The sequence below is a fragment of the Gambusia affinis genome, linkage group LG17, assembly GCF_019740435.1.
Source record: "Gambusia affinis linkage group LG17, SWU_Gaff_1.0, whole genome shotgun sequence".
Lineage (NCBI taxonomy): Eukaryota > Metazoa > Chordata > Actinopteri > Cyprinodontiformes > Poeciliidae > Gambusia > Gambusia affinis.
This window is the reverse complement of record NC_057884.1, coordinates 14179163-14195828: the sequence shown is the minus strand read 5'-3', so window position 1 is coordinate 14195828 and position 16666 is coordinate 14179163. Positions and strand designations below refer to the sequence as shown.

The window sequence follows — 16666 nt, the reverse complement described above, 5'->3', positions numbered from 1 at the left end:
TAAGTAATCCACAATTTATAAACCAGTAGGAGTTTCTCTGGATCCTAATTTGTTATAACTAATAGGTTTAATTCCTATTCTGGGTTGCTAAGCAGAAAAAGAATAAGTAAACTAATAGGTGATAAGTACTCCACAATTTCTAAAAGTAATAATTTAAACAGTTGTATAAGTGAAAACTCTGTAAGACAAACTTAAATAAGGAAACACGTTTAAGAAATGCAATGTTTACAGACCAGTCTTTAGGAAAGGAAGCCAATAAGAGTTTTATCACCTGAAACTAGAGTTACTCTCTTTATAGTGGTGGAGGAAGCACGCAAACAGCTGCTCATATTTGAAATCATTATGTTTAATCATCACTTATAAAAGTGCTCTGTTTTTGGGACCCATCTCCATATATAGTGACCTGCAGCTCAGGAATGTGAGCATTTCTCTGTAGGTCACTGCCAGCACAACGGCTCTCAGCTGAGAAATTTAAAGTTTCTTTATGAAGTGTGTTAGGACATACTGTATATCAGCCTTGGGGAAGGCAATGTTCTTTGACTGTACCATATAGGGAGATAAGACCTGGCCTGGAGAATTAATTTGTTGCCCTTTGCCCTGTCTTTGCTGTTTCTGTGAGTGTATGGGGGAGGAGGTATGAAAAGAACATTTCTGTACTGAGTTTCAGAGATACACTCAGCTGTTGTAGTGTTCGTCTCTCCCAATTGCAATTGGTAAAAAATTACATCGAGTTGGACTTTTTCTGGAGGAAGAGTGGCTGCTGCAAACTTGCATGCAATCTTTCTCCAAACTTCAACCTCAACTTCGAAGATAAAATTTTAATCTGCATTGTCTGGTTTCAGTTTATTGTGGTATATGTTCTCAGGTAAAAAAACAATTCTTTCGTTCATAATATTTTGCATTTAAATATAACTTCAGTCATACTTTGTGTACATAAAAACTTCATTTTAGAGCAACTAGTAAGTGGTTTCTAAAACAAAAAATGTATTACATCCTCCAGAGGCCATAACAAGGAATATCGATTGATCTTTAGGTCTACATATTGATATCAAGTAGTCAAATGTCTTTAATAATTGAAAAGGCAGTCATCCGTGCATTCAAATAGATTTTTATTTCACAGCAGTTACATCATTTCATTGACGTATCTCATAATTATGATGGTTTTGTGCAAGATTTCTGCAGTTTTTAATTATTTCCCCAGCCACAGCTTTCTTGGTTCCAGAAGAAAATGATAAGAAACCAGATTAACTAAAAATATGGAACGGGATTTTCTTTTGGACCCCTGAGGATAAAAATAGTAATTTTTCCATTTACAAACTTGAAAACATCAATACCAGCAGCAGACAGCAAAATTATTAAAACATATTGTCTTGTTCCTTTTGTTTTCTCAAAGTTCAGTTATTTTTTTAAATTAGAAATAACAACAGTGCTTTGTGCGTATTGAGTTTGGGTTTCTTGTCCAAATTACTCACATAATGAACTGCTTAGAGCTACAGAATATTTACCCACTGATTTATGAGTTTATCTGACATTTTCTGCAAGTTGTTCAATGTGTTCAAATTAAAGGTTGTAATAATTGATGTGAATTATTATTTAGATTGCTTGGCCTCACCTTGTGATAAAAATGCACAAAAACAAGCTACAAGAATAAATATAGAAGGTGAACATAAAGGAATCAACTAAAATTGCAATGTTCGACTCAGAGGAGTGAACAGAAAATGGCAAGACCTGCGAAAATAGATAAATGATCAAAGCACCCAATGATTGTAGCTTGGTTGGTTTTTGATTTTAAAATTATGTTTTTCAATCCACTTATGGTCGAGGACGGTCAAATGAAAAACCAATGGATAAACTGAGTAACATAATATCTTCAGAAATGAATTATGCTTTCTAATAAATTATGAGGTTTAAGCATTTTGAACTATTTAACTTCTAAGAGAAATATAAGCTGACACTTAATTGTTAAATGTTTTGTTTTCAAGTATAATGGAAGATGATTGGGAGTTGAAATGGGTATGAAATGGGTATGAACTGATCATTCACGTGTTTTCAGCAACGCAGCAAAACCAAAAAACATTTAACACACCGACAAACAAAAAACACTAATTTTTAGAAAAAAATAAACAACTATAATTATATAATTACGTACTAAAATGCATATAGTGAAAAACATATATTTTTTTAAAGAACATTAGGTTTCGCACTTTGTGAAAGATATTTACATTTTAGAAAGTGCAGATTTGTAAGATTTTATTTTTATGGTATTATGTTTTTAATTTATTTTGTATAATTATATATATATATATATATATATATATATATATATATATATATATATATATATATATATATATATATATATATATATATATAAAATTGAGTTTTTATGGTTATTTCTATGGCAAGCTTCCATTTTAAACATGTGATTTCAGACCAGAGTCAAAATGTCCATTAAAGAATCAATTAATTTGTTTTAAAGCTGAGGAACAAGCAGCTCATTGATACAGAGTTGTAGAAAATGTTAGCACGCAATTGAAAAAAACACAATGAATCTACCCTTGATATTCCTATGAGCAGATAAATAATCCTGCTTCACACCGAACCGCCTCTCTGACCACTAACTAATCAAACGTCATCACCAAGTTCAACACAGACATCAATCTTTGTTGGTTTCTCTGCCATCTAATTGGCTCCTCATCATTTCCACAGACATCTCAGATATATCTCCTCTCCCTCTGCGCTCCGTACGCCTCCCACCTTCTTTCTCTCCGTTTAAAACAGCTGCAGCTTCAGCTCCCTCACTGAGGAAAAGCACACCGTCAAGGTCCATTGGTACCAGTCCTCACTTCTCTGCCAACAGAGAAATATCAGAGCAGGTAAGTTTGGCTCTATCATTAAAAAGCATTGCTTTGGCTCATTTTATGTAACAAGTGTGTGTAGATTTATTCAGATGTAATTATTTTATTTGCTAAAAGCACTGCAAGAACTGATTAGCTTTTAGATGAAGGATTTATTTTTGATGTATTCTAGGAGTGCAATGACAAAGCTGTGCTTCAGCTTCTGGTGTTTTTCAAGTGATAGATTAAAATCAATCAGTTTGAAAAGAGAAAACTTACATATCTGTTTAATAAATATATTTTAAAAACTTAAGTCTTATTTCTTTTTTTTTTTTAAATAGGGAAATGTTATGCATTTAGAGTTCTGATTTTGAATTTCTGTGATTTTATGAGCAAAATGCAGATAATTTTTCCCCTCCCCAAGCACTGAAAAACATAATTTTAAATTTGTTGCTGCAAACCAAGACAACTAATATTGCCTCGAGAAAACAGGAGTAAAAGACTGAGAACAATAACAGTTTCCTATGAAAATATTATTCAGCAGAAAGGTTGGCAACAAAGCGTGAGGAGATCACATTGCTACGTTCCCTCTGGCAGGTTTCTGCAGCAGCGGTCTGAAGCATCCTTTGGGGCTCAAATAAATGGGCAGGGCTGAAAATGGGCAGCAGTCAGGATGCGAGTGCGACTGCCTTTCAGCAGAGAAACATCAATTCATTTGTTGAATTTAAATTAAGTTTAACTTAGTCGCTAACTCATACTGGACATGCGTCAGAAAAATGCATGCGAGTGCACCTTATTTCTGCTTGACTTTATGCTTGGAAACAAAAGAACTAGAGGAAAAAAAGCTGCCTGTCTTCTTGTCCTCACTGCTTTCAAGAGCCATCAGAACAGTGACAGGCTTTTAAAAAATGTTTTACACTCCCCAGAGTGCCAAGAAAAATACACTGTGAAACAGTTTTTAAAATCCAGAGGACGGCAACGGCAGATACCAACTTTTATTTGGCCTTTTTCTAAAACACCATTTCAGAAATCATTGTCAAGCAGGCAAAAATAAACAGTTTTTCTTAAAAGCAATGAAGGATTGAACCTTGCTGGTGTGAGTAGCAGGATGTTTTGACCAACAGCTGCCTACTTGAGAGATACGTTGGGAGAGTTGATTACTGAACAAAAAGCAGGTGGTTAACTGGAAACGGCGTGCAGCTGTGAGGGACGGCAAGAGACTGAAGATAAACTGAGGAAACAGAAACTATGTCTGATAGAAAACAAGTGATAAGAAAATATGAAATAACACAAAATCCCTGTAAAATTCTTCTAATTATTATTCTGCGTCTTTGGTTACAAACTGTGCGAGAAACATTTGGACCTGGTTACATTATTTCTCTTCCTGGATACAGTCTCCAAATGGGTTCACTGGAACATTCAGTTAAAAGTATCTGAAACCAGTAATACTTAGCAACAATATGTGTGACAGCTTAAACTAAACCAGCTATTATCAATTTACTGAGATACTGGAATTGGTGCCTTGGATTTCTATGACTTTTTGCAGACTCTTTCTTTCCTTAAGGTGTTGAATACTTGTTTCTGGTGACGTTCCACTCAATTATATAATTTAATTGATCAGTTTTTCTTATTTATTTGTATTTGTAGATTGCTTAGGATGTTACAGATAACTGCTTGTCTATTTAAATACACTTACATGTTTAATTTCAATTCAGGTTTTGCACAGTATGTTTTTTGCATGATATTTTGGAGTATAAAAAAGTTCTCATAGTAACAGAGACCTCATTAAAATGGTCCACAGTACTCAAAGCAATAGACAAAACCTCACATCACATTGTCATTGAAATCCCTGTTCAGTACATTCATCGATAGTGTAACTGGCTGTGAAAAGTAAGAGGTCTATGCTGTTGCAGAGATTAATTCCCCAGTATGTACCTCAGCACAAATGATGCTAATTAGCAGAGGAGAAATGTGAAAAGACAGCAGAACCATAAAGTCTCACTATCAGGGCTGCAGGTGACAATAATTCAGTGAAGAAAAACTGTAGTGTGCAGACTGATGAGCATTCTGGATAATTTGTTCATTTGAAAACAAATAAAGCTGAAAATGCTGTTTTTATACTTTTCTATTTACGCCTAATAGTGCAAAAAAGCCTTTTTCTCAGGTAGATCAATTTCTGCTTCTCACAGAACTATCTGAATCCCTTCTCGTTAAACCCCCTTAAGCTCTGATTTCTCAGATCTTTTGAGATGAAGGAGCAGCATCCTCTCTTCTAGAGGTTACCAAAGGATGAATGCCTGTAGCTCCTGAACTGTGAAAGCTCCCACATTGCTGTGGTCAGGCACAAAGGCCAGTTCCTGTCAACAATGCACAACTGTACGTTTGCTTGTCATCCTTAGATTATATATTCCTCAGAAGGAGAGCGCTCCCTTTTGATTTAGAGGTCCAGCGTGGTCGAACTTAGAAATGACTCCCTGACTTTGACAAAGTAACTACAGAGTTTGCTTTGTCAGGTACTAAATGTCAAAAATTGCATCAGCCAGCATTTGTTCAAGTGGTTTTAAGATTTATTTAGAGATATGATTTTGGTGGCTCCCATGCGCAAAGCACATTTCAGTTTCAGTTCTGAAAGCTGCCAGGGCTTGGCACGCTCAGAGATCCACAAAAGTAAAATTGTATATGAGAATTATTTACTGCATTTATTCGTCCTTTTGTTTATGGGATGCTTCCAACACTACCCCCATTTTCTTTTTTATATTTCACACTTTTGAAATAGAAGGCATGTTTCATCCATTTGTGTTTTAGTTTCTTTTCTTTCATTGATAGAACAAGAGAGCATCAGTCCTTATAGGGGAGCTTATTGTCTTACTTTCAAGCCAAACGCTCATAGACGTAAACTGCTACTGTTCTAACTTCCTTGCAGCAGTAAGCTGTGCTGTAACGCTGACGTTAGCCTCACATGAACGAATGACATTTCTGTTTCAGCTGTTATTTTTTGTCTATGTTCCTTTCAGTGCAACTTTGTTTTTGTTTTAAAGTCTGTCTGAGCCACAATTAACTCAAAGATATTAACACCCATGTCAATTTTAGAATTAGAATAATTTTGATTCAACTTGGCGTTCTTCTGATAGGAAAGGAGAAAAGCGTCTCAGATAATACAACAAAAAATTCAAAAGTAGAGATGTTGAAAACATTATTCTATTTTAAAAAAAGAAAAAAATAAGTGTTGTTATAACATTTGAAACCTTTTGGCAGAAGTTAACTTCATATCTTAATTTGCCCGGTGTCTGAAGCTCTTGTCCTTGAGGGAAAAATGCTGCGACTCCGTCTGCATAAAGTTGTTAAAGTTTACATTAAAAAAAATCTTTCATCTGCCAGTTATGCCTGAATTGAATATTTATTGTCAGCAGGGAGAGCTCCATTCAGTTCAGGGTCATCAAAGAGCGTCGTTATTTTTCAAAAGGTTAAAGCCAGTGGTGAAGCCATTTGAATGCATTCATGCACAGCCTTCTGTGACATGATGAGGGCGCAACCCCGAACTTCCTGCGGTTCGTCGGTGGAAGATTTCCAGAGCTCATTAATTAAAATGATAATGACAATGCGATGAAGGTAAACTGATACAGCTCTGTTACAACATGCCTGGAGGATCTCCAAGCCTGATATGGGGATTTTTTTTAATTTTTGAAAAACACTTCTGGTGGCACTGGCACACATGTGTCCAGTTTTGCCTCACAGCTGGGGATCAGAAAATGATTAAATTAATTTTTTCTGTCAGGCTTCGAAGGAATAATGCCTAAGGCTTGAAAGAATATTTGAAAAATGTGTTGGTGTTTAAATATTTTAATACACTTGTCCTAATTGCATTTTTAGTTAATTTATTCTTGATTAGCTGATATGATGACAGGCAGCAGCCATGGAGAAGTCATGTTTGAATGAGTTCACAAAAAAGGAAAACTTAAAAACGATGCATTCCAGCCATGCTTAGTTATTGTGCGTATGCTAAACAGGCCAAACAGAGCGAGTTAATTAATAATGAAATTTTTTCTGCAGCTCTTGGCATGTAAATTAGAACCTAATTTACATGACAACACCACATGTTGTCATGTGGTGTTTCTAAAACACATTTTATTGGTGGATGGAAGTAGTTGCTCTCTGCATTTATAATGAGATTCCTTCACAACCATCTGCCTCATTATACCTTCCTCTTTACCTCTAAACGAGTGAATCTGCTGCTGCTTGTAAAAGCATGCTTTTTCTGCTAAGAGTCTTCCATTGATTAAATGTCATGAACTTTTTTCCTCCGTGTCTATATTTTTCAAGTACCTGATAGCCTGAGCAGTTAGAGGTGTTGGTGATGTTTGACTGCAAACCTGCCACTTTTTTGTTGCAGTGCACATACAGACAGGAGGCTATGGAGGCTAACCGCAGTAGTCCAACAGGAAGCACGCCGCCTTCCTCATCTGTAGAGCAACCTGAGGGGCGCATTTATGAGGTAGCAGTGCAGAGCAACTCCACCAACAGCAGCTCACAATTTGCAGATGTGGCCCTGCTGCAGACATTCAAGCCTCTCATCATCCCTTGCTACGTGCTGGTGGTTGCTGTGGGTGTCGTCGGGAACTACCTGCTCCTCTATGTCATCTGCCGAACCCGCAAGATGCACAACGTCACCAACTTCTTCATCGGGAACCTGGCCTTCTCGGACATGCTCATGTGTGTGACGTGCGTCCCCTTCACTCTCGCCTACGCCTTCAATCCACACGGCTGGGTCTTCGGCCGCTCCATGTGCTACTTGGTCTTCCTCATCCAACCTGTCACTGTATACGTCTCCGTTTTCACGCTCACAGCCATCGCTGTGGACAGGTGGGTTTAAATGCCTGCAAGCAATCACAACTTTGACAATTAGAAAAGTTTTTCTTATATTACTTTGATTTATTTGCAGTGTTGCGCGTTTATGTTTTAAATATACATGTCTTACAAAAGTGTTCATGCCACTTGAAACATTTCCACAGTTTCTCATGCTACAACCACAAACTTGAGTGTAATCAATTAGGATTTTTGTCGCATAAAGCAGTGGATGATTATGACGTTTTTGCTGTTTTTATTTTACTTTTTTTTATTTTTACCAGGAAGTTCTTTGGCATAACAACTCTTTTCTGAGACAAAACTAACCAAGAGGCACACCGGTATAGAGCATTCAAAACATGACAGTTTTAATTTTAAGTTGTAATGTATTTTGCTAATTATTTCAAATTTAAGGTGTAGTGTGAAAAGAAAGCTTTCTATTCTTTTTATTTTTATTTTTTTTTTACCAATTTCTGAGTAAAGTTTGGAGACCCTGAGGAGGAGTAGGTGTGATGGATGGGTATCATATCCACTTGTGACTGGAAACATGGGAGTAGCTTTGCCCAAGGCAACTTTATAACTAAATAAAAGTCAATGTTGTTGACTCCTTTGTTTTACTGAAGGCCATGGGAACAAAGTATGAAGTTCACAGTGGTGCATCTTGAAAGCAGCGTTTGTAAAGCGCTGTGAAATATTGTATCCAGGCAACGGAGAACTGAGGAACCCGCATTCCTGTTTGTCTACATAATCCAACACATTCAGGGAAGTGCATTATAGCACTTTTTTCAGCTTTTGACAGGATTTGTGTCAATATCTATCCATATTCTCAAGTAATAGTAGGTATTTCAGCATTGTTTTTTTTCTTGCCACTCTTTCAGACTTAGAGTGCAAACCAGTAGTTGCCTGGTTGACAGATTCTGTTTAATTTTCTTCTTACCAAACCAGTCAGTTTAGGTTGATGGTCATGTTTGGTAGCTTGGTAGCATTCTCATTTACACTTTTTGGATGAAATGGTCCAGTAAGTGGCCCTTACTGGGCTCGATAACGCCCAGTAAAATACAATGAAATTTGTGATGTGTTGATATTACAAGGTATAAATCACTAAGCAAAGTTTGCCACAAACAAAAATTAAATGCGGTTTTCTAAATAAGAGTGGATTACATTAGTAACCAATGAATTCACAAGCCAATGAATGCAATCATGTTGTATTCCTTAAAAATTAGGCAAATGAAGGGAGGTATTGATTTTCATGTCCAAAAAAAAAACCAATCTGTTCTCCTTAATCAATGCTAATGTCTTTATTTGGCAAGCAATTATTCAATAAGTGAAATTTCCTAATCAGTGAGCTTCTCTTAAGAGCTAACATAGTGCAAAATATAGCTAGATTAGTCAAATTCTTGAAAATGTCATTATTCTTAATATCATATCGATATTATTTAAATACGATATTTTCAATGAATTTCTTTGGGGGGGGGGGGGGGGGAAATTCTAGACTTTTCCAAGATTTTGGGGGGATCATATGCTTACCTATGCTTACAGGTCACAGACTGCTCAGCCCAAAGCTGGCCGTCTGATTGAATAGTACGTCAGCATACCTCATCAGATGCACAGAAACAGCTTTAGGCCTAATTAGGCCATTTAGCATTTCTCCACTATCTGATTGCTAGGACTTGAATTTTCATACTTGCAGAGATGTCACAGTGGCATTAATTCATCAATGGTCCTGATTAACCATCCATTTATTTTGTTAACCCTCCTTTTATGTTAGTTTCTGAGGTACAGCAATAATGTTCCTGGGTCAATTTGACCCGTGGAGTCTTTAATCATGCCATACTGTCAGAAACCAAAAAATTCCTCCAAAACATTTTTGTATCTGATTATTAACTCCAATACTAACCATTTCAATAAATATTTGTGCAATGATGGTTTTTTTTATTTCTTATAAATAAAGGATCAGTGACGACGACTTACTAATTTACTCCTTTGTACATAAAAAATGGAATTTACATTTTTTATGTCCAATGAATAAAAACTACAAACAAAAAACAATAATTTCCTTGAAATTGATCTTTTGTAAAAGATTTTATATTAAATTTAGATTTTTTTTCAATGGGTGATCTTTATAATTGAACTTGAGACACACATACTGTTCTGGGTCAAATTGACCCGCTGATTAAAATCAAGAGAAATGAGTCATGCAGAGAGTATTAATGTTTTCCTCCACTTCTGCTGAGTGTCCACATTTGCCCACGGGAACTGAAAAAGTTCCCGTCAAAAGTTGTATGAACACCTGCTTTCTCAGTTTCCTAATGAAGCAAAGACAATAGTGAGAAAGTGGGCTTGTGTATGTGCATATATGGGTGTGTGGTGTGTGTTTGTGTGTTTGGTGAAATATGGTTCATATCTTCAAGGAAACATATAGAATTGGACATTTTTTTAAAATCTTTTTTACCCTTCAACTTGACTGCCGAGCAGTGTTTATCTAAAAAGTAGACGCACGGGGTGTTGCAAATCTGTAAAATGAATAAATTTTCAATTTATGTGTAGAGTGCACCTATTAAGACAAATAGAAAAAGTTTCATGCAAAAAAACCCAACACAATTATAACTTTAAAACGGGTCAGTTTGACCCGCAACATAACAGGAGGGTTAAAGTTTATTAAGTACCACTCTCCCTTCATTGCAGATATTACGCCACGGTTCATCCACTGAAGAAGCGAACCACCATGGCCACTTGTGCCTACGTCCTCATCGGGATCTGGCTGCTGTCCTGCGGCCTGGTGGCTCCGGCAGTGACTCACACCTACCATGTTGAGTTCAAAGAAGAAGGCTTCACCATCTGTGAGGAGTTCTGGTTGGGCCAGGAGAAGGAAAGACGGGCCTACGCCTACAGCACGCTGCTGATCACATACGTCCTCCCCCTTTCGGCCGTCTTTGTCTCCTACCTCTGCATCACCGTCAAGCTGAAAAAGTGCATCGTCCCTGGAAACAGGTCGGAAGACCAGGTGTGCGTTCACCAGGCCCGAAAGAGGAAGATCTTTCGCCTCGTCGCTCTGCTGGTGTCTGCCTTTGCCGTTTGCTGGCTTCCCATTCACGTGTTCAACGTTCTGAGAGACATCGACATCCACCTGATAAACAAGCGATACTTCCTACTCATCCAGCTGCTGTGCCACCTTTGCGCTATGAGCTCCTCCTGCTGCAACCCCTTCCTCTACGCGTGGCTACACGATCGCTTCCGCACGGAGTTGAGGAAGATGATGAAGTGCAACCATCGTATTGGAGTCCCCGCCAGCCACTGCGCAGCTGGAGTGGTTTTGTAGCCTGTTAATTTGCTTATTTGTATTTTGCGCAGATGGGAACTTGACCAACGCCATCCATCAACATGAAGTAGGCCTACAGGTGCAACTCAGCCATTGTCAAGCAGTAAATAATCTCCTATGCACAAACCAAAATCAAGCAATTCGCTGCTGTTACATTCACCTGATGTGCTTCAGAAAACTGTATCTAAACGTCTTAAAAATGACTCTACCCTCAAAAAACAGTAGAAAATATATGATTATGTTAGTAATCTTCAAGATTTGTATGAAACTTAAGATATTTACTTAAAAGCAATCATTGTTATTGTTCATATAAGCAGTGAGAAGGATTCATTTGTTGGTGAAACAAACTGTTTCAAATTCAGGTAGACTATGGTTGTATCCGAACTTGAGGTGGAACTCAATTAATTTTTTTTTCAAATTGAGTTGATTGCAGGGTCTCTAATGAATTAATCACATTTTGATTGAAAACCATATACTGAGAAAATAAGTAACATTTTCAACTTAATTGAAAAAAAATAGGCATATGATTTCAAAAACAAAGATATTTATTGTTTTTAGTCTGTTATTTAGATTATTCAACTATCTGATTGCACAAATTTTCTATTCAGCTGTCAAGTGTTTCAGTGTCTCCTTTATGTAAAAACCTTGATGTGTTAAAGTCACGTCCTCAAAACTAATACAAATATTTTACGTAAACAATTGAAGAATCTTGGATGTTTCATACAATGTCAGAGTTTACAGAGGAATAGTAATGACTAAATGGACTCTGATTTATAATTTTGTTTATTAAAGATGATGAGGCTTCAAATCTTCAAGCTCACAATTCTTCAATATCTTATGTATAAATTGCAAATACAGGCAGAAAGCTCACTATTTGCACAATATTGTTTGCAGGAGCTATCTGGAAAACATGAACCTGAATGTCACCGTTAAACAGAGGATCACGACCAAGACAAGATTGAAATTGATGGTGGAAAAACGTTTTATGTGGAAAGGAAATGAAGGGAAAATCAAACTATCAGTTCAAATCACTTTTTAGAAATGGTCACTACATGTGACTATTTTTATTTGATTGTTTCTAGTGAGGCTCTTGGGTCAGATTGGATCTTCATATCCTTCTTGAAGCAGCGTGAGGTTAAATTTATGAGGTTGCGCCCTGAGGCTTTCATCATCTTTATGCCAGCAGCAGACGAATGTACACCAACATCGAAGTCATCATCTTATTTTTCAACGTCATCATTTGAAATTGCCTGTATATATATATATTTAAAAAAACTCTAACGATCAATATTGTATTGTGCTGTGTATGCTCTGTTCCTCTGTGTATGGTTTTGAAGTCGGTATGGATGTCATATTTATCTGTAGCAGAGGCTATTAGCTTCCAAATTAGCCTAAATATCCACTTTTATTATTGTGTTTCTTGCTGAGCTACTACGGCATGTTATTGACATGCTTCTGCATGAACTTACCTGTCTCAGTGAGGATTATTTAAAGATACATGGAGAAAAATTACTATTGCATGCATTGATTTTTTTTTTTTTTTCGGAAATAAGTAAGACAATACAGCAAATCACACTCAGTTTGGTTTAGAGAAATAAATTAAAGCTGCTGTAATGGCCAAGCCAGTTACTACATGCCGCAAATTTTTTTTCATAAGTGTTGAAAACTCACACTCACACTTTCTCGTCTTTCTTCGTTATTACTCTCAATATCACTTTTGTCTCAAGACAAATTAATTCAGAGCTGTCCAGCTTTTTAAAACTCCTTGGTTAAAAGCCGATTAGGCTCATCGTGATCAATTACTTTTCCTGGTCAGCTATTGCTTTATAATTTTTACTAGCAACGTACAGGAAAAAAGAGAGGCATTTACAGTAGATATTTCTGTGTAAATTTTTATACTCTTGCGGCTTATAGAAAAGTACGGCCTACATTCGAACCCTGTTTTGTGAGTGCGGCCTATATTTTGGTGTGCTTATTAGTCCAGAAATTACGGTAATTGAAAATCTCCCTGAAGCTTCAAGATTTAAAGAAAGTTTGTGTGGAGAAAGGTTGTTATAAACATCCCTCATGCGTGTATCAGGCATCCTGAAGCTGGTATTTTTTACTTCTTTTTTTAAAAAAAATCTAGCACATGTGCCAAATAGTTTTCAATAAGGGTTTTCAGGTCTTATTTTCTGTGATATTTCACTTTCCATTTGTGGTCTTATTTATTTCTGTTTGACTACATCTGTGGTTTACATGGATGGCCACCTACAGCTGCTATTTCAAGTCAGATTCATTTGAAAAGTATTCACTGAGAAAATATTGATGTTCTCAATACTAATGTTTTGTTGTCTGTGAGTGTAATTTTCTTTCTTCCTATTATTATTATTTGTTACTCATTTATTTTTGTTTGATCCAACAATGTGTTTGCTGATGTTTTGCATGTTAAATACATGTAAATAAATGAAATGAAAGTCTAAATTAAAATGCTTAAAATCTACAAAAATCTGGAACAACCCTGGATTAGTCTAAAATGATTAGTGTGAGTGGATTGTGGTGGAAGTGGAAATTCAATTACATTAACGGTCAACTTGCAGCTGCATGTCTAAATTTGCTAATTAGATGCAGCGAAGGCTAAAATGTTTGCATGTGAATTAGACCTGCTCAGAACAGGGAAATGTGATAATTTATTGATCCCGTAAATCTTGTCAGCATTATCTGAGGCTTGCTAATCCATTCCTGCAGATGGATGAGGTTCAGTCTGAAGCAGTAACCTTACCGCTCTCTGTGAAGTAAAGGATTACCACTTGCTATTCTATTTGACAAAATGAAACAAAGCCTGCAGGGGGGGGGAAAAAAATGTTCAAAAAATATGTTTTTTTTAAGAGTACTTCAATGAAGAACAACATCAAACTTTAAATCGTAAAATGACAAAATTCATGAAGGACACCATGGCTATTTTCCAGATAAACCAAATTATAAAATATCACTCTTCATTAACTTCCTTTCAATCTCATTTGGATATCCTAGTATGGACAAAGCCCAGGAGTTATGAGGAGCATTAATAAAAGTGTTGCTGCAATCTGCTGCCCCTCCAAGCCCTGTTATAATATGACACGTCCATTAGTGAGGAGGAAGTAAATGGAATTTAGCCATAATTTATTATAATGACATTTTTCAGGTGGCATGTCAATGTGCATCAAGATGTGAGATTCTGAGGACACTACTGCTAACAATCATTACTTCTCTTTGCTGTTCAGGCTTGGATTAAAGTCAGTTTGCCTCAGATCCTTAGGCTTGTTTTCTAAAATAATTTATAAAGCTGTTTGTAGTATCACTGTGAGCTCTTTCTCTCCTCAGGTCAACTCAGACTGTTAGCTCTAATTGTAATTCATAAAGCATTATGCTTCATAAACAAGGACATCCCTGTGTTTTTCCACATCACTGTTATAATTCTAAATCTAGATGGTGTAATAAGTATTTCTTATTATTATATACCTCCTCTAGTACCAATTACTGTTACGCTTTTAAATGAATATGTTGGCCTGGAACAATTAGGAATTATTCTTACAACATGTGTGGGAATATTTCTGTCTTTGATAAAGTTAGTTGAGGGTTTGTGCCAGTCTGTCGCCAATACATTACACAGGATTAGACCTGATGAAAAACAACTTTCTTTTTCTGTCCCGTGAGAGAAAAAATACCCACTTACCTATGATGGAGTTCTTTTTTCAGGCTGTTACAGTGTCTCTGGGCTCAAATCTCATCTCTTTAAAATACACCATTATGAAAGATTTATTAGCACTTCAGTTCTCCATCAATTTCATCATCAACTTTCAGTAACCTGCAGGAATTTTTGTCTGCTTGGTGCACTGATGCACTAAAAATAAGCACAATGTCTTCTTTTGTCTGCTTTTATAGTTAGAAGTTATGAAACATTTACAGTTGGAGCTGAATTTTTCTAGAAACTGCATAAAGTCTCTGTCTGGCATTCAGTCAAAATAAGAATTTTCCATTTTAAACTCTCCAGAAAATAATTGGTTAATTTTCAGAGACATGTTGAGGGCTCTGATAAAGCTGAAATGTAAGTGTTTGGCCATCAGGATCATTGTTAGGGAGATGAAATGTTGTTGCAATTCATATTATTCAAGCTTAAAGATGAAGTTATTGAAATTAAAATGTGACTAAAATATTTCAGCAGCAATTCATTGTTTCATATAAAAAATAGACTTAAACTAAACTTCCAAATTGAATCTATTAAACCTGAAAACCATTCAGAATTCATTTTAGTCGCAGGAAAAGGTGAGACTAGTTATTTGTAACTATTAACATTCAATTCTAGTGAAAATATTTCTTAGGAGTGATGAATAAGCCTGATTAAGTTGCAGGCGGAAATGAACAGGCCTTTCTGTATGATTTAATATTTTTGCTGATTATAGTTACTGAAAATGTATTTCATAAATGATTAATTAAATTAAAATGTGTTGTCAAATTTAAAACTTATCATGATGAAAGAACAACATCTGGAAATACTGAAGCAGCTCATCAAACACTAGGAAAGAAATTCAAACTCAAGCTCAAAAGGGTTTTCCAAATGGAAACTGATTGTTAGTCATAATGGTCATCCAAAAAGTTGCAGAGTTGCAAAGCATACGGACAATAAAGTCAATATTTCGGAGTGGCCACCACAAAGTTCTGATCCCAGTCTGATAGAAAATCTGTGGTCAGAGTTAAAAAGGTTGAGTTGGAGGACACCAAAAATGTTTGACCCAGAATGAGAAGTAAAAAAGGCAATTCCACTAAATTTTAAAGAAACGTACGCAGACTTCTGAATTTAAATGAGGATCTTTGTATAATAATCTGTAGTTCTACAGCAAACAATGAACGCTGTAACTCCGCTTTTCCTCCACTATTCTTGAACACTCAGTCCAACCCACAACATTCATCCTTCACCTTAAAATGTCCCCAATGAGGATGATACAGTCCAGCTTTTCCTCATAGCTTTGGGCTTCATTATTACATCAGGTTGTCAGGAATTAATGTGCTGATTATTAACTCAATCCTCTGTGGTTTTATATGCTTCAGTTCGGCTTTGAGCATTAGGAGTTTCTAAAGAAATGTTCAATATTGTGTGGCAGGTGAAGAGAAAATGAGATAATTACTCCCAAATGCACTAAGGAACTGTGCTCTTGTAAAATCTGATTTTTGTGGGTCATCCTGAAGGCATCTTAACTTGATCACAGCCAATAAATAAAACAAAGAAGCAAAAGGTTCTCTGAAAAGAACCTAGTTTTTGTAGGAGAGTTCAGAAATAGCTTTTTATAACAAATTGAAAGCAAATTATTATAGGACCAGAGGTTATGTTTGGGGCTCATCTTGTTTTTTCTTCAACAAACTGGGCTTGTCCAACATGCAAGATCAGGTTTCTTTAGAGTCAGGAACCACAGAATGTCCAAAATGCCAGAATCCTCAGACTCCAAGGCTCTGATGTTTCAAACCGGCTCTGCATTTTTATGAAGCACTGAGTTGGAACTCGCTTCAAATTGAGAAAAATTGTGACTGTTGGTATTCAAATCGCTACGCTGCTTCATTTAGACTGAATCCACCGAATGGTTCGGTTCTCTTGGAGGAAAATAAATGAATTCAGATGGAGGAAACAGCGCTCTGTCAGACCTGTCAATTTTTT

At 36.2% G+C, this 16666-nt stretch overlaps 1 protein-coding gene across 1 annotated transcript; it reads left to right on the top strand.

Annotated features, from left to right (window-relative positions):
• Positions 1-2630: 2630 nt before the first annotated feature.
• LOC122847120 (prolactin-releasing peptide receptor-like) lies at positions 2631-11190 on the top strand. Its single transcript, XM_044144495.1, has 3 exons — positions 2631-2876; positions 7228-7697; positions 10365-11190. Exons 2-3 carry the CDS (start codon positions 7249-7251, stop codon positions 10996-10998), a joined length of 1083 nt encoding a protein of 360 aa, XP_044000430.1. The 5' UTR covers positions 2631-2876; positions 7228-7248; the 3' UTR covers positions 10999-11190.
• Positions 11191-16666: the final 5476 nt, after the last annotated feature.

Excerpts from the sequence above, each read along its gene's own strand:
- LOC122847120 (XM_044144495.1), top strand. The coding sequence starts at position 7,249 with ATGGAGGCTAACCGCAGTAGTCCAACAGGAAGCACGCCGCCTTCCTCA. Across the intron at positions 7,698-10,364 it reads ACAGCCATCGCTGTGGACAG|ATATTACGCCACGGTTCATC; the intron begins GTGGGTTTAAAT and ends CCTTCATTGCAG.